At 52.4% G+C, this 25,508-nt stretch overlaps 1 protein-coding gene across 1 annotated transcript in view; it reads right to left on the bottom strand.

The window, feature by feature from the left end:
* Positions 1–25,508, bottom strand: part of LOC142831655 (uncharacterized) — a 109,378-nt gene that overhangs the window by 31,680 nt on the left and 52,190 nt on the right. Inside the window, 10 exon segments of the mRNA XM_075941857.1 lie at positions 1,744–1,922; positions 10,570–10,753; positions 11,351–11,431; positions 11,434–11,479; positions 12,104–12,227; positions 14,220–14,277; positions 14,280–14,434; positions 17,983–18,028; positions 18,031–18,088; positions 22,318–22,503. Coding sequence (XP_075797972.1) covers positions 1,744–1,922; positions 10,570–10,753; positions 11,351–11,431; positions 11,434–11,479; positions 12,104–12,227; positions 14,220–14,277; positions 14,280–14,434; positions 17,983–18,028; positions 18,031–18,088; positions 22,318–22,503 — 1,117 coding nt within the window.

Below are 25,508 nucleotides of genomic sequence, written 5' to 3' on the forward strand. Positions count from 1 at the left end.
CTCCTGGCGTTTGGGGCTCCATGAAGTGTCATTGTGGGCTTGGACAACCAGACGTAGAGAACAATGGAGGGAGTGCCGTCCCCAGCAAGCCCAATGCCTGCTCACGAATGATCTCAGGTCCCAGCATGAGCATAGCCCCCATTTGCCCACCCCCATGACAAAGATGGAAACATTTGCAGCCAGAGGAAAATGATTTGGATGGCAGGTAAAACACCCAGGGTCCCAGTGTCTATCTGGAGGACAGAGAGTGGCAGAATGTGAAGTCAGACTGAAGTAGAAGAAAGTTCAAGATCTGGCTTCCTTATAAATTGGCTGTGTGGCCTGAGGCAAGCGACTCCACCTCTCTGAGCTGTGTCAGGGAAGGAACTGGGAGGAGAGCGTGAAGTCTGGGTGGGGAGCAGCGCTCTGTGGCTCTGACGCTAATATTGGCTGTCCACTTGACAGATCCAGCATTACCAGAGCTCCCACTCTGCACAGGCCTCGGAGAAACTTTCTGGAACTGGTAACTGAGGTGGAAGAGTCACCCCGAATGTGGGCCACACTGTCCTATGGGGTCCTCTACCAAATAAAAAGGAGAAAGTGAGCTGAGCACCAGAGTTTGTCTCTCTGCTTCCTGACTGTGGGTGTGATGTGAGCAGCATCCTCCAGCTCCCTGCCTCCAGCTGCCTCCAGCTGCCTCCAGCTGCCTCCAGCTCCCTGCTTCCAGCTCCCTGCCTCCAGCTCCCTGCTTCCAGCTCCCTGCCTCCAGCTCCCTGCCTCCAGCTCCAGCTGCCTCCAGCTCCAGCTGCCTCCAGCTCCAGCTGTCTCCAGCTCCAGCCCCAGCTGCCTCCAGCTCCAGCTGCCTCCAGCTCCAGCTGTCTCCAGCTCCAGCCCCAGCTGCCTCCAGCCCCAGCTGCCTCCAGCTCCAGCTGTCTCCAGCTCCCTGCCTCCAGCTCCAGCTGCCTCCAACTCAAGTCCCAGCTGCCTCCAGCTCCAGCCCCAGCTTCCTCCAGCTCCAGCCCTAGCTGCCTCCAGCTCCAGCTGCCTCCAGCTCCCTGCCTCCAGCTCTGCTCTTCCTCCTGCTGCTGCGTAACTATAAACTATAAGCGGGAAGTCAGCCTTCCCTCTTTAAGCTGCTGTTTGTCACTCTTACGGTGGCCCTTTCAGAGCTGACTTCAATGAATGACAGCTGAGGACAGTCACAGCATAGTCCTGGCAGAAAACTTGTCTGGCTGGCTCTTAGCTTCTCCTTCCCTTAATTACAGGCTGACTTGCATCCCACTCTGAAATCTTACCTCTCATACTTGTGAGTGTGACTTTATTAGAAAATGGGCTTTACTGGTGTGACTAAATAAAAGCAAGGTGACCATGGAGGTTTTGGGATCTAAGCCCAATGTTGGTGTCCTGGTAGGAGAACAGGCCAGAAGGAAGGTGGTCTCCTGCAGAGAGAGGCTGGGCTGGAATGATCTGTGTAGCTAGCAGACACCTGCCTGCAGCAGAAGTCTCTTGGGACCACCAGAGGGAGACCAGGACACCTGCACTGTGATTTCAGATGTCGGGCCAGAATTCGAAGTAAAATGCCTGCTGTTTCCGGCCTCCTGCTTTGAGAAATTGTGTATCTCTAAGGGGTAGCCCTTGGAGGACCAGGCTATCGGTCATTCCCAAAGTCCAGAGCCAGCTAGACCTGCATGGGTCAAGGCCGCCTGAGTCAAGGCTGGGGCTAGATTTGGGCCTGGGGATGCTGCCCTCTGGACCTTAGCTCACTGTATAATAACTGTAGTTCAGCTTGCAGGATGGCCTCATCTGGGACCCCAGCCTACAGCAAGGCCTCACTGTCATGTTGGCTGTGGGCCCATAGCTCCAGACGGCCAATGTGGGCCCAGTTTACAGAGTAGTTAATGGATATGCAGCCTGTTGGGATATGTGTGGAGTGCCCAAAGCACCTGTAAGGATGGATCATCCCAAACTGGTCGAACCCCAAAGCCCCAGGGATCTCAGGACCAAGGCATGGAAAAAGCAGGCCTGAAGTCATACAGGTTCCCTTGAGTGAAGTAGGGTACAGAGAATGGGCTGGGGAGGGCCACAGGGGCAATAGTCAGAGTGAGCCTGGGAAGACAGAGATGCCCTACTATTGGAAAACAGGGGCACAAATCTAGGGCTGCTCAACTCCTGTACATGTTCTTGTTAATAAAGTTTTATTAGAATATGGCTCTGCTCCTTCATCAACTGCTGCTAATGGCTATTCTCCCCTATAGCAGATTGGGAGACTCCCACACAGCCTAAGGGTTTCCTTCTCCCTCTCTCCCTCTCCCCCGCTCTCTTTCTATCTTTCTTTCTTTCTTTCTTTCTTTCTTTCTTTCTTTCTTTCTTTCTTTCTTTCTTTCTTTCTTTCTTTCTTTTCTTCTTTATTGGGGGCAGGGTCTCTTTATGTAGCCCTGACTGTCCTGGAACTCGCTTTGTAGACCAGGCTGGCCTCAAACTCACAGAGATCCATCTGCTTCTTGGTGGTGATGTGCCCCGCCATGCCTGGCAGGTTTTCCCCTTTTGTCCCCTCTGTGGAGAAGCCTGCTGGCCTTTGCTGTAGTGCACTGCTCTTCCCTGTTCCACCTTCAGCTGTCTCAGGCCTTAGGTAAAACCTCCACACCCATTACTGAAAAAGAGATGAGGATTAGGGTTAAGGCGGGCATCCCTGGCCATAGCCATCCACAGTGTTGACTGTGGACCAGGATTGTTGGTGTCTCCCGGCCACACCGTCTCAGGCTGCCCCAAACCTGCCAGACCAGATTCACATTTAAACACTCTTATTTTGTGCATATGGATGTTTTACTTGCATGTTTGCTTGTGCAACACACACGTGCGGTCCCTGAGGTTAGAAGGTGTTGAAGCCCTGGAGTTACAGATGGCTCCGAGGTGCCAGGTGAGTGCTGGGAGCCAACCCTGAGTCTTCCACAAGAACAAGTATTCTTTACCACTCAGCCAGTTCCCCTGCCTCAGATTCACACTTTTAAACACCTAATCTCGGAAGATGTTTAGCCTGTGGATGCATGGCAAGCTAGGACAGAGTGGTGATCATACCAGAGGGCCAGAGGCAGGCCCTCTCCACTGGGGCCAGAGGCAGGCCCTCTCCACTGGGGACACAGACAGGCCCTCTCCACTGGGGCCAGAGGCAGGCCCTCTCCACTGGGGACACAGACAGGCCCTCTCCACTGGGGCCAGAGGCAGGCCCTCTCCACTGGGGACACAGACAGGCCCTCTCCACTGGGGACACAGTCAGGTCCTCTCCACGGGGGCCAGAGGCAGGCCCTCTCCACTGGGGACACAGACAGGCCCTCTCCACTGGGGACACAGACAGGCCCTCTCCATTGGGGACACAGACAGGTCCTCTCCACTGGGGACACAGACAGGTCCTCTCCACGGGGGCCAGAGGCAGGCCCTCTCCACTGGGGACACAGGAAGGCCCTCTCCACTGGGGACACAAACAGGCCCTCTCCACTGGGGACACAGACAGGCCCTCTCCACTGGGGACACAGACAGGCCCTCTCCACTGGGGACACAGTCAGGTCCTCTCCACGGGGGCCAGAGGCAGGCCCTCTCCACTGGGGACACAGACAGGCCCTCTCCACTGGGGACACAGACAGGCCCTCTCCATTGGGGACACAGACAGGCCCTCTCCACTGGGGACACAGACAGGCCCTCTCCACTGGGGACACAGACAGGCCCTCTCCACTGGGGCCAGAGGCAGGCCCTCTCCACTGGGGCCAGAGGCAGGCCCTCTCCACTGGGGACACAGACAGGCCCTCTCCACTGGGGACACAGACAGGCCCTCTCCACTGGGGACACAGACAGGCCCTCTCCACTGGGGACACAGACAGGCCCTCTCCACTGGGGACACAGACAGGCCCTCTCCACTGGGGACACAGACAGGCCCTCTCCACTGGGGACACAGACAGGCCCTCTCCACTGGGGACACAGACAGGCCCTCTCCACTGGGGACACAGACAGGCCCTCTCCATTGGGGACACAGACAGGCCCTCTCCACTGGGGACACAGACAGGCCCTCTCCACTGGGGACACAGACAGGCCCTCTCCACTGGGGACACAGACAGGCCCTCTCCACTGGGGACACAGACAGGCCCTCTCCACTGGGGACACAGACAGGCCCTCTCCATTGGGGACACAGACAGGCCCTCTCCACTGGGGACACAGACAGGCCCTCTCCACTGGGGACACAGACAGGCCCTCTCCACTGGGGCCAGAGGCAGGCCCTCTCCACTGGGGCCAGAGGCAGGCCCTCTCCATTGGGGACACAGACAGGCCCTCTCCATTGGGGACACAGACAGGCCCTCTCCACTGGGGACACAGACAGGCCCTCTCCACTGGGGACACAGACAGGCCCTCTCCACTGGGGACACAGACAGGCCCTCTCCACTGGGGCCAGAGGCAGGCCCTCTCCACTGGGGCCAGAGGCAGGCCCTCTCCACTGGGGACACAGACAGGTCCTCTCCATTGGGGACACAGACAGGCCCTCTCCACTGGGGACACAGACAGGCCCTCTCCACTGGGGACACAGACAGGCCCTCTCCACTGGGGACACAGACAGGCCCTCTCCACTGGGGACACAGACAGGCCCTCTCCACTGGGGACACAGACAGGCCCTCTCCACTGGGGACACAGACAGGCCCTCTCCACTGGGGATACAGTCAGGTCCTCTCCACTGGGGACACAGGAAGGCCCTCTCCATTGGGGACACAGCACTTGGAAAACAGAGGAAGGTGGATCTCCAAGTGCAAGGCCAACCTGGTCTACAGAGTGAGTTCCAGGACAGCCAGGGCTACAGAGAGACACCCTGTTTCAAAAAATCAAAATAATTTTTTTCTTCTTGAAACAGGGTCCCACTAAGTTGCCCAACTTGGCTTTGAACTTGAAATCCTCCTGCCTCAGCCTCCCCAGTAGCTAGGATGATAAACCTGCCTCTCCAAGCCTAACTCCACTCTTTACAACTGTATGAGTGATGGTGACCATATGAATGACAGTGACCATGAGTGATGGTGACCATATGAATGACAGTGACCATGAGTGATGGTGACCATGAGTGACGGTGACCATGTGAGTGACAGTGACCATGTGAGTGACGGTGACCATGTGAGTGACGGTGACCATGAGTGACGGTGACCATGAGCGACGGTGACCATGTGAGTGACAGTGGCCATGTGGGTGACAGTGACCATGTGAGTGACGGTGACCATGTGGGTGACAGTGACCATGTGAGTGACGGTGACCATGAGTGACGGTGACCATGTGAGTGACGGTGACCATGAGCGATGGTGACCATGTGAGTGACGGTGACCATGAGTGACGGTGACCATGAGTGACGGTGACCATGTGAGTGACGGTGACCATGAGCGATGGTGACCATGTGAGTGACGGTGACCATGTGAGTGACGGTGACCATGAGCGATGGTGACCAAGAGCGACGGTGACCATGTGAGTGACGGTGACCATGTGAGTGACGGTGACCATGTGAGTGACGGTGACCATAAGTGACGGTGACCATGAGCGATGGTGACCAAGAGCGACGGTGACCATGAGTGACAGTGACCATGAGTGACGGTGCCCATGTGAGTGACAGTGACCATGAGCGATGGTGACCAAGAGCGACGGTGACCATGAGTGACAGTGACCATGAGTGACGGTGCCCATGTGAGTGACAGTGACCATGAGTGACGGTGACCATGTGAGTGACGGTGACCATGTGAGTGACTGTGACCATGAGGGACGGTGACCATGTGAGTGACGGTGACCATGTGAGTGACGGTGACCATGTGAGTGACGGTGACCATGTGAGTGACGGTGACCATATGAATGACAGTGACCATGGGAGTGATGGTGACCATGTGAGTGACAGTGACCATGAGGGACGGTGACCATGTGAGTGACGGTGACCATGTGAGTGACGGTGACCATGTGAGTGATGGTGACCATGAGCGATGGTGACCATGTGAGTGATGGTGACCATGAGTGATGGTGACCATGTGAGTGACAGTGACCATTAGTGACAGTGACCATGTGAGTGACGGTGACCATGTGAGTGACGGTGACCATGTGAGTGACGGTGACCATGTGAGTGACAGTGACCATTAGTGACAGTGACCATGTGAGTGACGGTGACCATGTGAGTGACGGTGACCATGTGAGTGACAGTGACCATTAGTGACAGTGACCATGTGAGTGACGGTGACCATGTGAGTGACAGTGACCATGAGCAACGGTGACCATGAGTGACGGTGACCATGTGAGCGACGGTGACCATGAGTGACGGTGACCATGTGAGTGATGGTGACCATGTGAGTGATGGTGACCATGAGCGATGGTGACCATGTGAGTGATGGTGACCATGTGAGTGACGGTGCCCATGTGAGTGACGGTGACCATGTGAGTGACGGTGCCCATGTGAGTGACGGTGACCATGTGAGTGATGGTGACCAAGTGAGTGACGGTGCCCATGTGAGTGACGGTGACCATGAGTGACGGTGACCATGTGAGTGACAGTGACCATGAGTGATGGTGACCATTAGTGACGGTGACCATGTGAGTGACAGTGACCATGTGAGTGATGGTGACCATGAGTGATGGTGACCATGTGAGTGACAGTGACCATGAGGGACGGTGACCATGTGAGTGACGGTGACCATGTGAGTGACGGTGACCATGTGAGTGATGGTGACCATGAGTGATGGTGACCATGTGAGTGACAGTGACCATGAGGGACGGTGACCATGTGAGTGACGGTGACCATGTGAGTGACGGTGACCATGTGAGTGACGGTGACCATATGAATGACAGTGACCATGGGAGTGATGGTGACCATGTGAGTGACAGTGACCATGAGGGACGGTGACCATGTGAGTGACGGTGACCATGTGAGTGACGGTGACCATGTGAGTGATGGTGACCATGAGCGATGGTGACCATGTGAGTGATGGTGACCATGAGTGATGGTGACCATGTGAGTGACAGTGACCATGAGGGACGGTGACCATGTGAGTGACGGTGACCATGTGAGTGACGGTGACCATGTGAGTGATGGTGACCATGAGCGATGGTGACCATGTGAGTGATGGTGACCATGAGTGATGGTGACCATGTGAGTGACAGTGACCATGAGGGACGGTGACCATGTGAGTGACGGTGACCATGTGAGTGACGGTGACCATGAGTGATGGTGACCATGTGAGTGACGGTGACCATGTGAGTGACGGTGACTATGAGTGACGGTGACCATTAGTGACGGTGACCATGTGAGTGACGGTGACCATGAGCGATGGTGACCATGTGAGTGACGGTGACCATGTGAGTGATGGTGACCATGAGTGATGGTGACCATGAGTGACGGTGACCATGTGAGTGACGGTGACCATGTGAGTGACGGTGACCATGTGAGTGACGGTGACCATGTGTGACGGTGACCATGTGAGTGACGGTGACCATGTGAGTGACAGTGACCATTAGTGACAGTGACCATGTGAGTGACGGTGACCATGTGAGTGACGGTGACCATGTGAGTGACAGTGACCATTAGTGACAGTGACCATGTGAGTGACGGTGACCATGTGAGTGACAGTGACCATGAGCAACGGTGACCATGAGTGACGGTGACCATGTGAGCGACGGTGACCATGAGTGATGGTGACCATGAGCGATGGTGACCATGTGAGTGATGGTGACCATGTGAGTGACGGTGACCATGTGAGTGATGGTGACCAAGTGAGTGACGGTGCCCATGTGAGTGACGGTGACCATGAGTGACGGTGACCATGTGAGTGACAGTGACCATGAGTGATGGTGACCATTAGTGACGGTGACCATGTGAGTGACAGTGACCATGTGAGTGATGGTGACCATGAGTGATGGTGACCATGTGAGTGACAGTGACCATGAGGGACGGTGACCATGTGAGTGACGGTGACCATGTGAGTGACGGTGACCATGTGAGTGACGGTGACCATGTGAGTGATGGTGACCATGAGCGATGGTGACCATGTGAGTGATGGTGACCATGAGTGATGGTGACCATGTGAGTGACAGTGACCATGAGGGACGGTGACCATGTGAGTGACGGTGACCATGTGAGTGACGGTGACCATGAGTGATGGTGACCATGTGAGTGACGGTGACCATGTGAGTGACGGTGACTATGAGTGACGGTGACCATTAGTGACGGTGACCATGTGAGTGATGGTGACCATGTGAGTGACGGTGACCATGAGCGATGGTGACCATGTGAGTGACGGTGACCATGTGAGTGATGGTGACCATGAGTGATGGTGACCATGAGTGACGGTGACCATGTGAGTGACGGTGACCATGTGAGTGATGGTGACCATGAGTGATGGTGACCATGTGAGTGACGGTGACCATGTGAGTGACGGTGACCATGTGAGTGACGGTGACCATGTGTGACGGTGACCATGTGAGTGACGGTGACCATGTGAGTGACGGTGACCATGTGTGACGGTGACCATGTGAGTGACGGTGACCATGTGAGTGACAGTGACCATTAGTGACAGTGACCATGTGAGTGACGGTGACCATGTGAGTGACAGTGACCATGAGCAACGGTGACCATGAGTGACGGTGACCATGTGAGCGACGGTGACCATGAGTGATGGTGACCATGAGCGATGGTGACCATGTGAGTGATGGTGACCATGTGAGTGACGGTGACCATGTGAGTGATGGTGACCAAGTGAGTGACGGTGCCCATGTGAGTGACGGTGACCATGAGTGACGGTGACCATGTGAGTGACAGTGACCATGAGTGATGGTGACCATTAGTGACGGTGACCATGTGAGTGACAGTGACCATGTGAGTGATGGTGACCATGAGTGATGGTGACCATGTGAGTGACAGTGACCATGAGGGACGGTGACCATGTGAGTGACGGTGACCATGTGAGTGACGGTGACCATGTGAGTGATGGTGACCATGAGTGATGGTGACCATGTGAGTGACAGTGACCATGAGGGACGGTGACCATGTGAGTGACGGTGACCATGTGAGTGACGGTGACCATGTGAGTGACGGTGACCATGTGAGTGATGGTGACCATGAGCGATGGTGACCATGTGAGTGATGGTGACCATGAGTGATGGTGACCATGTGAGTGACAGTGACCATGAGGGACGGTGACCATGTGAGTGACGGTGACCATGTGAGTGACGGTGACCATGAGTGATGGTGACCATGTGAGTGACGGTGACCATGTGAGTGACGGTGACTATGAGTGACGGTGACCATTAGTGACGGTGACCATGTGAGTGATGGTGACCATGTGAGTGACGGTGACCATGAGCGATGGTGACCATGTGAGTGACGGTGACCATGTGAGTGATGGTGACCATGAGTGATGGTGACCATGAGTGACGGTGACCATGTGAGTGACGGTGACCATGTGAGTGACGGTGACCATGAGTGACGGTGACCATGTGAGTGACGGTGACCATGTGAGTGACGGTGACCATGTGAGTGATGGTGACCATGAGTGATGGTGACCATGTGAGTGATGGTGACCATGTGAGTGACGGTGACCATGTGAGTGACGGTGACCAAGTGAGTGACGGTGACCATTAGTGACGGTGACCATGTGAGTGACGGTGACCATGTGAGTGACGGTGACCAAGTGAGTGACGGTGACCATTAGTGACGGTGACCATGTGAGTGACGGTGACCATGTGAGTGACAGTGACCATGTGAGTGACGGTGACCATGTGAGTGACGGTGCCCATGTGAGTGATGATGACCATGTGAGTGACAGTGACCATGTGAGTGATAGTGACCATGTGAGTGACGGTGACCATGTGAGTGATGGTGACCATGAGCGACGGTGACCATGAGCGACGGTGACCATGTGAGTGATGGTGACCATGTGAGTGATGGTGACCATGAGCGATGGTGACCATGTGAGTGACGGTGACCATGTGAGTGATGGTGACCATGAGTGACGGTGACCATGAGCGACGGTGACCATGTGAGTGACGGTGACCATGTGAGTGATGGTGACCATGAGCGACGGTGACCATGTGAGTGATGGTGACCATGTGAGTGATGGTGACCATGAGCGACGGTGACCATGTGAGTGACGGTGACCATGTGAGTGACGGTGACCATGAGCGAAGTTGACCATGAGCGACGGTGACCATGAGCGACGGTGACCATGTGAGTGACGGTGGATGACTGTGGGTGGCTTCCTTGTGATGGCTGCTAGCAATAGTCAACCTCACAGGATATAGACTCAGCATGTTCCTGAGTGATTTTCTACATTAGGCTGAGGTGGGGAGACCCACCTGAACGTGGGCAGCAGCATTCCCTGGGCTACACTTTCTGTTTCCTGACTGCAGACGCAGTGTGGCTGGCTGCCTCATGCTCCTGCCCCAGGGCCTTCCCAACCACTGTGCCGTAAATCTGTGAGCCGAGACAAACCCTTTGCCAGGTATTGTACTCCAGCAACAAGAGAAACAACTTGTCTAGCCTACATGGTCCCTTGACTTCAGCCACAATGAGGAAGCATAACCTAACCCTTCTATCCCCACCTGGATGTGACCATGGCCATATATGGAGAAGGAGTGGGCACAGTGCCTGGGGCTGGTATAGTGGGGCCTGAGGTGTCAAGGTTGGCATCGAGGTGACAGCAGTCACTACACAATTCCATCTGTGCTGAGCAGTTGGGAGACTCCTGGGCACCGGTCCCTTGCACCCCTACCTTGAAGGCCGTTCCTACAGGTGAGACACCAGAACAGACGGCAATGGGTGGAAGGAAGCAAGGAGACCTTAAAAGGGCCCAATCCAGCTTGCGGTGTCAGAATAGGAGCTAGAATTCTGCAGAACTCCTGAGCTCCAAGACAGACTCCTTGAGTCCCAGTGTCCCCAGAGACTCCAGGTGTGTCTCAGTTTTCCTGAAGCAGTAAATTCATCTAATCCACTGCAATCTCCACTCATGTTTGCCCCTGTGGGCTCCCTGTCATGAAGGAAAAGGCCCAAGACTTAGAACAAGGGATGGGGTGGCACTGTATCTACCACTGCTGAGACATCCTGGGCTGCTCCAGGCATCTGAAGAACAGCCCCAAGGAACTAGGGTCGGAGCTATCTGTCCCACAAGCACAGCTCACAGAAAGGCCTGGAACCACAGCTTTGGGCTCCAGGGGTTTCTTTTGCCCCTGCCCTCGGATCTGGGATTCAGAGTCTGGGAGAAGCCACACAACTGAGATCTTTCCTACCTGAGTCATTCAGCAGGCTGAAGTTGTGAGTCAGGCTGCCTGGAAGCTGGCGATGCCCAGGATCCCAGGTGTGGGGCCAGGCTGATCAAGTACCCACGGAGAAGACTCCTGTGTAGGTCTGCCACTGTCCCCAGCCGGAGCTCTGTGGCTAAGGCCTGGCTGCAGTTCTGGGTGAGGTGCAGGTCACGCTGTGCAAACCGCTGTCCTCTGTCTCCTCGTGCTTATCCTGCAGGAAGAAGCTCGGCATGACTGAGTCAGTGGGAACCTTAACAGAACAGTGTGGGAGGGGAGGGCAGAATACCGGGTGGGCAGTTGCTAGATCTGTGGTACTGCAAGGCCAACACTAGTGGAGTGGACGGTGGTACACCAGCCTCTACCAGGATGCTCTAGGCCACACGATTAAGACTAAACCCCAAGTGGCTGGACACACCTGTGAAGGGTTTTTCTTAATTAGATCATTTGAAGTGGGAAGGCCCACCTTTCTCCTGGGCCACACATCTGCTGGCAGCCCTTATAAGGATACGGAGAAGGAAGCTTTTGCTTCCTGCCTACTTGCCCTCACTCTAGATGGCAAGCCTATTTCTTCACTTCATTAGAGCCTACTTCTTCAGGATAGCCTCATGGACTGAACAACTACTGGATTCTTGGCCCTTTTGTTGGTAGACAGCCATTGTTGGGCTAGCTGGACCGCAGCCTGTAAGCCACTCCAATAACTCTCATATATATCTATATATATTTATATAGATATGAATATATATTCATTCTGTCAGCTCTGTCCCTCTTGAGAACCTGACTGATACAGCGTTGCTCAGCTCTCCCCTTCTCTGGATGTCATCTTCTGCTTTAGCACCCGCCTGAGGCTCAGGACAAGGCCCCACAGGCTGAGGACCCAGCCTTGCCATCTCCCCTCAGATGTCCTGAGGAGCAGCTGTGCTGAGCCCGGATCCTGCAGCACCTTGGAAAACAGCGGTACCCTAGGAGGAAGGCATGGGGACTTAGTCTTCTGCAGGCTCAGATGTATGAACACTTGGTCCCCAGCAGGTGGCGCTGTGGAGCCTTTGGGAGGCAGAGCCTTGGTAGAGAAGTGGGTCATTGAGGGGTTACCCCACTTCCTGCCCACTCCCTGCTGCCTCATCCACCAAGCCATTAGCAAGCAGCTTCATACTCCTTCCACAGCTTCGGGCTGCTCACTCTGTGGTGTGAACTGCACCCTCAACCTCTTTGAGCCAAAATAGCTACCTGTTATAACCAGCTGTTTGTTCCAGGAAACGTAACAAACACAGAGATGGTAAATGGACCCCAAGAGGCATTTCTGAAAGTCCCCAGGGAGAGTCATTGCAGGGCTGCTCTATCAGGACTTCATGCAAAGGGAGACAGGGAAGCTGGGCATCCAGACCACACAAGCTCTGAAGTCAGGCAAGCCTGGGTTCAAACACCAGGGCCGCCACTCTCAACTGTGTGTCCTCGACGTGGAGACCTCTCTGGCGGCCCGGTAGGGAATCAGAAGGAAATATTAACCCAGATAGTGACTAGCCCTCGTGGGACCCTTCTGCACACAGCTCCCTGAGCTCCTTTCAAGGGACTCTTACCACTTCCCCCAGTAAGAGACAAACAAGGCAGGCCTTGGGACGTGGGTTTTGATGGATAAAAAGAACTGGAGGGGAGGCTGTGACTCCATGGCCCCTGTCCCCAGCTGGCACAGGTCTGGCTGAGTGTTGGGTCAGAGGGGAACAGATTGTGCAAAGGCTACCAGCAAACACTGCAGTGGTTCCGTCCTTCGACCTACTGCTTCAGCGTTGTTACAGGTCAATCTTAATGACGCACTGCCCCGAGCATACACAGTCTCACCGGAGCCTGTGAGAGCTAACCATTAACCATGCCCTGACACCCCCGCCCCCCAGTGAGGAAACTGAGGCAAGTGCAGCGATTGGCCTGGAGCTCATGCTTACACTTCCGTTTCTACTTGTGTTTACAGTGCTGGGTCTGTGACGGTTTCCAGCTAAATGGACTTGGGACTGTCTGAGCTGGCTCCTGGCGCTCTCCTCACCGTCCAGCCCTCTACTGAGATCTTCCAGGTCCTGACCTAGAAAAGCTCTGCCGTGGTGACAAATGACAGAAGTGCACTCATGTTTAACAATCCTGCCTCAAATCAGTGTGGTGACCACACCTTTAATCCCAGCACTTGGGAGGCAGAAGCAGGTGGACCTATGAAGCCAGCCTGGTCTACAGAGTGAATTCCAGGACATTCAAATTAATAATCATAATAATCTGCCTCAAGTTTTATTTTAGCTTAACTTTATATTTTTATGTGCATTGGTATAACAGTGTCAGAGTCTCTGGAACTGGATTTTCAGACAGTTATGAGCTGCCATGTGGGTGCTGGGAATTGAACCCAGGTCCTCTGGAAGAGCAGTCGGTGCTCTTAACCGCTAAGCCATCTCACCAGCCCCCTGCCTCATCGTTTTATAGGTGAGGATAAGGATATAATCAGACAAACGGCTGAACAGCTGGAGGCTGGAGGTCCTGGGCACCAGAGGAAGGAAAAGCAGTACTTGGCCCAACCCAGCCCCCAGCCCCCAGCCCCAGGTTCTCAACAACCTGGTATCCTGGGAGTTCCTGTGAATAGTCAGAGAGGAGAGTGGGAGGCAGTGGGCAGTCCCTGGGACTGTCTTGTGACTTGTTTTCTTCTTTTAGGAAAGACATCAGTTGAGATAGGGTCTCTCTCTGTGGCCCTGCCTGGACTCAAAGTCACAATCCTCCTGCTTCAGTTCCTAGAGCATATGAGTAAAGGTGTACGTGACAAGCTCAGGCCGCCCTCCTGTCCTTACAGAGCCTTCTTGCCAAGACCACCACACCAGAACTGATTCAGGTGGTCTCAAGAATCAGGGGCCTGTGGTGATGGCTTCTCCCAAGCAGGACACTAGCCTAGGTCCTAAAGCTTTTTCAAGGCACTCAGGGGCTGTTACCTTGCTGGGGTGACTATGGAGGACAGTTGTAGCTGAAGGACTCTGGGGGTGCTGAGGGCGCCTGGTGGAGGGAGACCCTCATGTTCCAGCCCCAGTGGCTCCTCCTGTGCTGCTTGCTTGTGTCCACCCCCAGCAGAAGCAACTCATGGCTAGACACACACACACAGTGACACATCCACTCTGCCTTTCTCGTGACATACTGTGGCAGCCTGCACCTGTAAGGCAGAGAGGGCAGGAAGCTGGATGTGATAAAGGGTTAGCAGAAGCCAGGGCAAGCATTGGAGAGCACGGCCTCTCTCTAGCCCAGGCAACCCCAAAGGCTCCCTGATGACAAATAGGAGAAACCAGGTCACCATCCCCAACCCCAGCTCCGAATCCGAATCCTGGCTGATCCTCAGCTCCAGAGCTCGCGTCAGTATTCACGTTCACGCCAGCAGAGGAAGCAGCAGAGGGCACCTAAGCTGGTATATGCCTGTCATCCTAGCATTTAGGAGGTTGAGGCAGGAGGGTCATAAGTTTGAGGACCCCTAGCCTCAAAAAGAGAGACAGCCAGGTGGAGAGAAAGAAGGAGAACTTGAACTCCCATGTGTGGCTGAGACCAAGAATTTCCAGGGGGGCCTCCTGATTGCCTCCAGCTCCCCAGGGACCCGGCAGACCCCCCAGACTGCCTCCTGCTCCCCAGGGGCCCTGCAGCCTGTACGGTTCCAGACCAGGCAGTGTGGCAAAACTTGGCTCTTTAGCCAGGTATGGTGACACACACCTCTAACCCCAGCACCTAAGGCACGAGATAGGAGAATTACTTATTTCAAGTCAGCCTGGACTATATACCAAGACCCTTCCTTAGAAGTGTGGAGGGTGCCTAAAGTGGGTTTGGTGGTGCATGCCTATAATCCCAGCACTCTGGCAGCAGAGGCAAGAGGATCCAGAGTTCAAGGCAGGCCATCTTGTGCTACGTAGTAAGCTCAAGGCTAGTCTAGGCTTACTATGTAGCACACACACAGACACACACGCACACACACACATGCATACACACACAAGCATGCTTGCATACACATACACACACACACACACATGCATGCACACACAAGCATGCTTGCATACACATACACACACACGCACACGCGCACACATGAGGAAGGAAAGGAGAGAGGGGGCAATGTCCATTCTGAACACACAACTCAGAATGTCCTTCTGTTCTCTGCCCCCATCCGTACCCACTCTCAGCCCACGTGAGTGTAGAGGGCCTTAATGAATGGCTCTGAATGGAAGGCTGCCCACTCAAGTTGCCTCTGCTGGGCCTAAAGCGCCACACCCCTGAACACAGCATGGACTGCCAGCTTCACACAGCTATGGGCACCCCCATTTTCCAGCTAGCAAAACCGAGGCAGGACAGGGTGAAGTGCTGACCCCAAGGCCACGAAGCTGTTAAGCTGGTGTTGGGATGCTCCTAGCTCCCCGCAAGTTGCCCCTGCCTCCTGCTGGACCCTGACCATGAATCCCGCACTGTGCTCCTGGCTCTCTGACCATTACCTTACCTGAACCTCACACTGCTCTGCTGGGTTGGTGATGTCACTCCATTTCCCAGCTGGTAAAACTGAGGCTCAGAGGCCTTAAGTGATTTACCTTAGGTCACACAGCCAGTGAGCACAGTGCTAGGAACTGAACTGGAATAAGCTGGGCACCCACTGGCTTCAGAGTTCCTTGGAATTGGAGACCAGTCTGAGACACCCAGGCCTCCGTGGTGGTTAGAATACAAATGGCCCTCATAGACGCTCACATTCAAATGTTTGGCTCATAGGGAGGGGTCTGTTGGGAGGTGTGGCCTTGTTGGAGGAAGCATGTCACTGTGGAGGCGGGCTTTGAGGTCTCGCGCTCAGGCTACGCTCAGTGCGGTACACAGTCTTCACTTCTGCTGCCTGTGGATCTAGTGTGGGACTCTCAGCTCCTCTCCAGCACTGTGTCTGCCTGCATGCCACCATGCTTCCCGCCATGGCGATAATGGACTAAACCTCTGAAACTGTAAGCCCCAATTAATGTTTTCCTTTATAAGAGTTGCTGTGGTCATGGTGTCTCTCTCTTGACAGCAATAACACCCTAACTAAGACACCACCCATCACCTAGCAGAGGCTGGCGTAAGGCAGACACACAGAGTGCACAGGGGATGAATGAATGCAGAAACACACCGCCACCAGCTACTCTTGGGGTTAATGATTTCCTCCAAGATGCACAGCCAAACTATATTTCCCAGCTTTCCCCACACCAGGTGGGATTTCCTATGAGTTCTGGCCAGGAATGGGGGCCAGGGTGAGGGTGCTACTGAAAGGCCTGGCGGTGCGGGTGTGGACAGGGCCGCTCTGGGCTGCAGTGAGGGTGTGGACAGGGCCGCTCTGGGCTGTGTGTGGTCCGAGAATGAGCCGTCCTGATAAGGTCAGGAGACCACCAGTGCATCCCACCTCAACAAGGACTGGGATTCTGGCTCCCCGGCCACCTTGTCACCCTCTTATCTCCCCACCACCTCATGTGTGGCCCCTTTTCTGGATGTGGTGGTCGGAATACCCGGTTTCCTGTTGGTGGCTATTTAGGAAGGATTAGGAGGTGTGTCCTTTGTTAGGGGTGGGAGAAGTTAAAGTTTAAAACCTCCCTAATAGGCCCTGTCTGCTTCCTGCTTGAGGATCAGGTGGGCCATGCCTTTGCTTCACCTTCATGGACTCTAACCTCTGAACCTGCAAGCCAAATTAAATGCTTTCTTTTATAAAGTTCCTTGGTCATGGTGCTTTGCCACAGCAATAGAAACCCTAACTAAGAGACTGTTTTATTTTTTGGAAAAAGGACCCATGTAGATCAGTCTGGCTCCAAACTCCAGTAACTGAGCTCTACATAACCAAGGATGGCCTTGAACCCCTGACCCTACTATGGAACTGCAAGCATATACAGTTACGCTGTGCTGGGGATGGATCCCAGGGCTTCATGTACACCAGGCAAGTGTTCTGCCTCCTGAGCCGCAGCCCTGGTCCCCTGCAGTGGATTAGTAAGACCCCTTTCCCTCACACCTGGGCAGAGACCCGCCTGGGATGCGGTGTTGTGGTTGGCAGCAGCTCGTACTGCTACACTGAAGTCAAATGCTCCTTGTCGGTGCCATGTGAGGTCAAGCCACCATTAAAGTGAAGGCTCTGGGGAGACAGCCAGGAGGAAACATGCCCTTCACTCCTGCATGGCCCGCCCAGCTCCCCAGCACACTCCAGGGTTTTTTTTTGTTTGTTTTGTTTTGTTTTTTTTAGAAAAGGTCTCAGGTTGGCAAGATGGCTCAGCAGGTAAAGTCACTCCCCTCCAAACCTGATGACCTGAGTTCTGGACCACATAGTGGAAGGAGAGAACAGACTCTTTCAAGTTGTTCTCTGACCACTACACATGCACAGGCTGCATGAGTGTATTCATATACATACAAAATACATACATACATATACACCTATACACACACATATATACCTATATATATACACACACATATGTGTGTGTATGTATGTATGTATGTATATAACTTTAAAAATTAAAAGTTTAAAAGGAAAGCACTAACATGACCAGGGTAAACAGTCTCAGGCTGCAGCTAAGGATGACTTTGAACCCTTGATCAAACCGATTCCCCTCCTGAGTGCTGGGATTATAGGCATGCACCTCATAGCAGGCTCCCCTTGGCATATACTAGGTAACATTTGCCCAGCCTGGAGGCACTCACCTGGGAGGAACGGGTGACATCTAAAGCCACGTATGCCGGATCCCTCCACTCTGAGAGCTGCCCCAGTGGAAACCTTCAGATGCAGAATGACTTTCTGGTTGACTTCTAACGTAGCCTTGATCTCCCTGTTCTTAGCCTGAACGTGTGAGAACCAGAGCTATGGAGAGAGGTCACCACCATGTCCACATGCAAAAGAAGCCACGTCAGAATCCAGAGACCAAAAGCAAGTGGCCCAGGGATTGATGTCCAAAGTGTAGTCTGGTCTCTTGCATTCATGGAAGAGAAAATGGGGCCAGGTGCGTGCTGGGCCTTCCAGCAGGGCAGCCCAGTGCTCTTAGCTAGAGGTGGTAGGTTAAGACCCTCCCCACAAACTGGGGCTCAGTCAGTCTATCTTCTATCTTACTGCTAGCTTCCTAGTACTTAGATACCAGCACACAGTAGGTACTAAACAAATGCAGAATCACTGGTTCTAGCCTGAAATGTCAAGGTCGAAGCTGAACCGGAGTGGGAGAAGGACACAGAGTGGTCAGAGGAACTGCAAGACCCTCATTCTATCCCTGGAGCCTGAGGCAACATGACCTTCTGGACAAAGGTGATTCAGGGATCTCGAGATGGGGACAGGTTCCCGTCTTTATCCGAATGCGGATTTTATGAGGACAATAGGAGGGTCACGGTCAGACACGGAGAGTGTGAACTGCTCTGCTGCCCTTGGGAAAGCCACAGAGTGCAGACAACCTCGGACGGGAATGCTTCTTCCTGAGCATCTCTGCAGGGAGCTCGGTGGTGCTGGTCCTACAGTTCCACTTCCTGAGCTCAGGGACGGAAAGACGTTTTTGAAGTTGCTACATTTGGGGCAGCATGTAACCCAACAAGAGGAAGCACACAGTTATCAATTATTCACTCAGTAACCCTCAGCGGCTGCTGGAAGCCAATGATACCATTGCTGGTTGATTTCGTGTCTTCCTGTCTGTACTGATGGAGAAATCCGACTGTCTGCCCTCAGGTCTCATCCGTGACCGTTCAGTCTATATAAGGAAACATGGTTTTTCTTGGAACCAGGATAGCAGAAAAGGAAGCAGCTGGGGAGGAAAATGTGTGTGGAAAAAACCATTTGTTCTTTTATGAATCCAGGGCTGGAACACAGCTAGGCAATCACTCTCCCGTGGAGCTGCCTCCCAGCCAAGGCACAGCTCCGAGCAGAGCAGACAGCAAAAGGACAGTAATGGAGGTCTCTCCAGCCCCTGCTGCTGGCCAGATGTTGTCAGCTGGGATTTGAGTCTAAGCAGAGCCAGACCTTATTTTTCTTTTCTTATAAACAGCAGAAATCCAGGCTTTGTCTAAAACCTCCCAATTCTTAAGGTAAGCAGGCCATAAAAACACACGTGTGCCCTTGTTTTGCTGGAGCATCACTCCACAGTCTCGGGTGAGGAACCCAGAAAAACCACTGGGAACCACCCGTGCAGGTCTCTGGCTTGGCATTTACTATTTCCCCTCAGATGGTACTGGCCAGCATCGGAGAAATCACTGATAGCCCCCCTGACTTAGGGGAAGTAAAGCCCTGGACCCCGCTCAGTCCCCACTGCCTGTTTAGCTTCATCTTCCTTCCTAGTTCATTCTGTGTGCACACAGTAGGTGCTCAATAAATGTTTGTTGGCCATTGTGGTGACTCCCCTCTCCCCACGGGAGGGTCAGGAGAAAGAGTCTAAGGCAGCCTTGTAAACATGTGGTACGTAAGTACTTAGGGGAGATTACCAATTATATCCTGACCTGTGGCCAACCATGTTCACAGCAGAATCACTTTATCATACACAGAATCTGAAAACAACTCAAATGTATCTCTTCTACACACATCATAAATGAGATAGCCACAAACACCATTAATATCTTTGAGTAACTCTGATCATACAAATTGAAAACCTGTATAACAAGAACTTTAAATCTCTGAGGAAGAAATTTAAGCCATCAGAAAATGGAAAGATCTCCTATTCTCTTGTAAAGATAGCGCCAACATAGCAAAATTGACGTTACTGAACGCAATCTACAGATTTAATGCAAATGCCCATTAAACTTATAACAAAATTCTTTAGACTTTGAAAAACCAATCCTCAACCTTATGAGAAGACAAAACTCAGGATAGCCTAAACAATCTCAAAATCAAGGAACTTCTGAATGCATTACAATCTCTGACTTTAAACTTTACTACAGAGCCACCATACTGAAATCAATCCACCTTGGATACAAATTCACTTGCTTACAAACAACAGACTTTTGACAAAGAAGCAAAATTGTGAAATGGAAAAGAAGCATTTTTAACCTGCTCATCTCAGAGGCTACCTTAATTTAAACCTGTCCTTTTTCTTTCAGTTGAAGCTGTGCTGCAGGGCAGGGGGAAGGACACAGGCTCACTTTGTTAGACTGTTTTTCTGAGCTCTGGCGGGCAGATTTTTAACTATCTTTTTTATTTTAACTCATAAATCATAAAATTAAGAGAATTTCTGAATCCTCTCCTCTGTTCTGTAGACTGTGAGGTTAAATTTGCTCTCTAGACTTCCTCTTGCTCCTGCTTGCCTCTTACCCACAGGTGAGTTAATCAGCTGATCACTGTGTGCACGCGGCACCTCGGTCTCACCGGTAACTTGGTGATTCTTGGGCCAAAAGTCATTTTTCCTACTCATTAGCAATCAATAAAAGTTGCAAATCTGCATCTATTACACTTACAGATTCTCAATAACTCTGCCATTGTTTCTGCTCCACTCTCACTCCCTTTGGTTACCAACATATTATAACCGAATACTTTTTCCTTATCCCATATCTAACTTACTTACAAATTTTTACACCCGATTTAAATTTTGTCCCACTTTTCTACATTTCTTTAAATTTTGATCTCTATTTCTGAGCGCTCACTACTCATGCATCCACTGGTTTCTTCACGCGGGTTCCTCACGTCTGTGACCTCTTTCTTGCTCTTTTGGGGAGCGCTGATCAGCCTTGTGTTCTCCTCCATCCTTTGTCTGGTTTCCCTCTGGGATCCAGCAATCAGCATTCACCGTCTCTCGTGTTGTCCCTTCTCCGGGGTCCTGGAGTTCGGCCGTCAGCACCGCGTTCCTTTTGTACTTCTTCCTCCGGCATTCATCTCAGGGTTTAGTGGTCAGCACCACGTTGTCTTTAATCTCGGGGTTCAGTAGTCATCCCCACATTGGGCGCCATTATGTTGGGGCCCAGTGTGGGTCCAACACAGATTCCCTAACTGGACTGGAATGGAGTCGCGAGGAATAATCAGACACAGCTTACACTGTCATCATGGAAGGGCAAGATTTCTCTGAAGATCTCTCTTTATTCTCCAAACACCTTATATATCATCACATAAATTGAGGGGGGGGACACATTAGGCTGTCTCCTAGGCAACCAGGTGAATGGGCTCAACTCACATCCCTACCTATATGCTAGCAGTCATGTAGGCCATGAATTAGCATCTCTATAAGGCTTCTTCCAAATTACAAAGGAAGGAAGCACCAAACCTCCTAACTCTTAAGTCATCAGCTTCAGCCAACACCTCTTCTCAGGTGATCTACATTCTAACAAAAGAAACTAGGAGCAGCACATCCTGGCTATTGTTAAACAGAGACAGCTTGTCTGCAGAGTTCGTGACCACTTCAGACCGGGTTTATGGCTCTTGTGCCATACAGAAATATGGGCCTACACTGTGCAAAAGGGATGTGCTGCTACCTCACAGGAAGGAGACCTGAGGCCCAGGAACACAAACTTGTAATGACATGCAGGCAGTGTGAGCCTTGGATGTATTGCTAAGACTTTGCAAATCGAAGACCATGGGCCGTAGCCCACTGTCCAAGCAGCCTGTTCTGTTTGTTAGATTTAAAAAGGATTTAAATTTTTGTCTATTTTTAAATTTTATTTGGATACAAGGTCTTACCATACAGTCCTGGCTGGTCTGGAATTTGGCCAAGTGAGCCGCCAACTCCAGAGGTCTCCCTGACTCTGCCTTCTGCTATCTGTAATTTCAATCATGTGTCTGTATTATGACTGCTGGTGCCTGTGGACCCTCAGCCATAGGGGGCCGAAGGCTGCCTCCAACTGCCTGTGCCCTGAGTTAATGGAACCTAGCTGCAGCTTCCGGCCAACCATGAGGTCCTTGGGGCCAACCACAAACCTCTACCTCTCAACCACCCCTCCTACCCACCAGCTTCTGGAACTTCTGGGCTAAGGAAACTGAGTCCCCCTCCCCACGCTGTGGTCTGCACTAATATGCCTGGTGTCTACAAGAAATCAGTGCTCAAGGAGGCCCAAGGTCACAGGCCAAAAAGAGAGGGAAAAGGGGACCCAAGACCTCCCAACTGCAAGGGGCACCTTATTTGTGTGTTGGTAGGCTGCCGTGAGGCTGAGTTCCCCTCGGAGGCTCATCAAGCAGTGCAGGACCTTCCTGTCCTGACTGTTCTCCACATGTACCTCACTGGGCACAGCTGCACTCCAGGCTGACTCAAGCTCTCTCCTGCTGTGGAAGAGGCCTGGCATCAAGGTTGTCACCATGGAAACCTACAAGGAAGTCAGGTGAATGAGCAGTCTTTGAACCTGTTAGTTACCCTTTATTCACTTTGCTACTTGGTGAACTCCTATTCATCCTTCAAAGCCCCTCCAGCCAGGACCATCTGTGCATGGCCTCCAGTGGAGGGAGATGTGTGGGCTGGTTCTTCCTTACAGGACCCTAAAGAAAAATCCTTTCTATAACTCTGAACCAAGCAATACAACTCCCTCTCTCCTCTTTGATTTAGGGTGGGACTATTATCTCACTGGGCCACCATTTTTTTATTGACTTTATTGAGCTCTACATTTTTCTCTGCTCCCCTCCTTTCCTCTCCCCTTCTACCCTCTCCTATGGCCCCCATGCTCCCAATTTACTCAGGAGATCTTGTCTTTTTTTACTTCCCATGTAGATTAGATCCATGTATGTCTATGCCTCTTTTAGGATCTCATTGTTGTCTAGGAATGGGAAAAGATCTTCTCCAATCCCACATCAGACAGAGGACTGATCACCAAATTATACAAAGAACTCAAGAAATTGGTCATCAAAAAACCAAATAACACAATTTAAAAAAAAAATGGAGTACAGACCTAAACAGAAAACTCTCAACAGAGGAATCTAAAATGGTTAAAAGACACCTAAGGAAATGTTCAACGTCATTAGTCATCAGAGAAATGCAAATCAAAACAACTCTGAGATTCCATCTTACACCTGTCAGAATGGCCACCATTCTTAGCAGACACCATCTCCGCATCCAGGGGGCACATTCTGGGAAGTAGTTTTCGTTCCCTGGATCACCCTGTGATCTCCAGAACCTGGAGGAGCTGGGTGTTACTCTGGCTTGTATTGGAGCTGGAGGAGGCCCATGACCATGGCCCTCCCCCAGCCCAAGCCTCAGTGTCCTCTACTCTACAGCCATGGTTCCTGTCACACACAATCTTGAGGTCAAATTTGGTAGGGCCATGCTGACCCTCCAGCTAAATGCTAGACCCTGGGATGGGGCTTTACTAACTTCCCCATCTTGGCTTCTCCAACCAGCTGCTCAGGCGGAAACCAGTGTCATTTATCCCCTTCCTTAAAATCCACCCACTGCCTCTAGGGAGCAGCCCCAGCCTCCCGGGAAGCTGGGTTCCTCTAAGTTATCTTCCCCACCAGCTGGTGGCCCATAGGAGCCAGCTGCCACCTCCTCTTCACAGTCCTGCCCTGGCCATCCCTGATACCCAGTCACCTCCTCACAGTGCCTGAGCTCATCAGGAATAACTCACTCACTACTGCTGTCTTCCCAGTGCTGCCCCAGAGGGGACTGTGCTGCCCCAGAGCGGACTGTGCTGCCCCAGAGGGGACTGTGCTGCCCCAGAGGGGACTGTGCTGCCCCAGAGGGGACTGTGCTGCCCCAGAGGGGACTGTGCTGCCCCAGAGGGGACTTCAGTGTCCCAGAGGGGACTGTGCTGCCCCAGAGGGGACTGTGTTGCCCACAAAGGCTGAAGTGGGCTGGACTCTCCCTGGTCCTGCATTGCTCCAGAGAGGGCTTGGAGCAGAATTGTCTGCGGCACGGCCTGAATGGCAGCACGGTATGGGTGGAGAAAAACCCTTCACTGAGTAATGCCAGCTGTGCCCTCAAAGCTGTCACTCTGGTGGCCAATGCCCACAAGGGGCCATCTGACCACTTTATCCCCTCAGAAGCTGCTACACAGGAACTGGATTCTCTTTATTCAGATCCTCTTGGTAACAGTTCTGAGAACTCTGGCTGAATCCTGTCCCTGTGTCTGTGGGGTGACATCAGCCACAGGCCTCCAGGTTTTCCGGTGCAGAGGAGGGCAAGGGCAGGGAGCACAGCTCCCGTGTTGAGTGTCAACAGGGGCAGGCAGCAGGACACGGGGCTTGTTTAGGTTACAAGAGGCCCTTGTTCCAGGCCTGTCTGTACATACTTAAACACACACGCTTACGCACACACACAAATACACAAATCTCTGTGCATGCATAGATAGACGCATATGCACACATGTACACATATATACAGCATGTACACAAATGTGCACAAATACTGTCCTAGGGTTTTTATTGCTGTGATAAAATGTCATGGCCCAAAACAGCTTGGGGAAGAGTTTGTTTCATCTTTTGAGTCTCTTATGGGCCACACCCCATCACTGAGGGAAGTCAGGGCAGGAACTCAAGGCATGAACCTGGAGATGGGAACTGGAGTAAGAGGCTTGGAGGGATGCTGCTTGCTGACTTGCTCCTCATGGCTTGCTCTGCCTGCTTTCTTATATCACTCAGGGCCACCTTCCCAAGGGTAGCATTGAAAGACCCTACAGACCCCCTCCTCAAAACCCACAGCTAGCATGCTCCAGGGGGAATGTCCTGTTTGCTTTAAAAAAAAACTCTCCGGATCAGCAGCCAGCCTGCTCCCGTAAGAACATCCCATGTACCTGAGAGAGCAGGAGATAGAGATAGAAAGACTGCAAGGCAAGATGTCAATAAGATAGGATATCAACAAAGCAGGTTAGCTATAAGATAGGAACAGGATGACTGTTGCCAGGCATCCATGATGAGAGAGGAAACCATTCATGCCCCCGCCTCATTCCGGTCAACCGATAACCACGCTTTTGCTTCTATAAGCTTGCTTTTTGCTGACACCCTTGCTGAGAGAGGAAGCCATTCATGCCCCTGCCTCATTCCGGTCAACCAATAACCACGCTTTTGCTTCTGTAAACTTGCTTTTTGCTCTTCCCTATAAAAAGACCTCCCCCCAGTCTGCAGGCGCGCAAAGTCCTCCGAAAGACTTGCTGCCCGCAGGTACCTGTGTTTACTCAATAAACCTCTTGCTAATTGCATCCTGTGGCTTGGTCTCAGAGTGTCCTGGTTCTGGGGTCTTCATCAGAGAGGAAAGGTCCTCTCTGAGGGTCTTTCAGCATCACTCACAGTGGGCTAGGACCTCCCCCACCAATCACTAATTACAAAAATGAATGATGAACTCGCCTCTGGCAATCTAATGGAGGCATTTTCTCAATTAAGTTTA

Source organism: Microtus pennsylvanicus, chromosome 11 (genome assembly GCF_037038515.1).
Source record: "Microtus pennsylvanicus isolate mMicPen1 chromosome 11, mMicPen1.hap1, whole genome shotgun sequence".
Lineage (NCBI taxonomy): Eukaryota > Metazoa > Chordata > Mammalia > Rodentia > Cricetidae > Microtus > Microtus pennsylvanicus.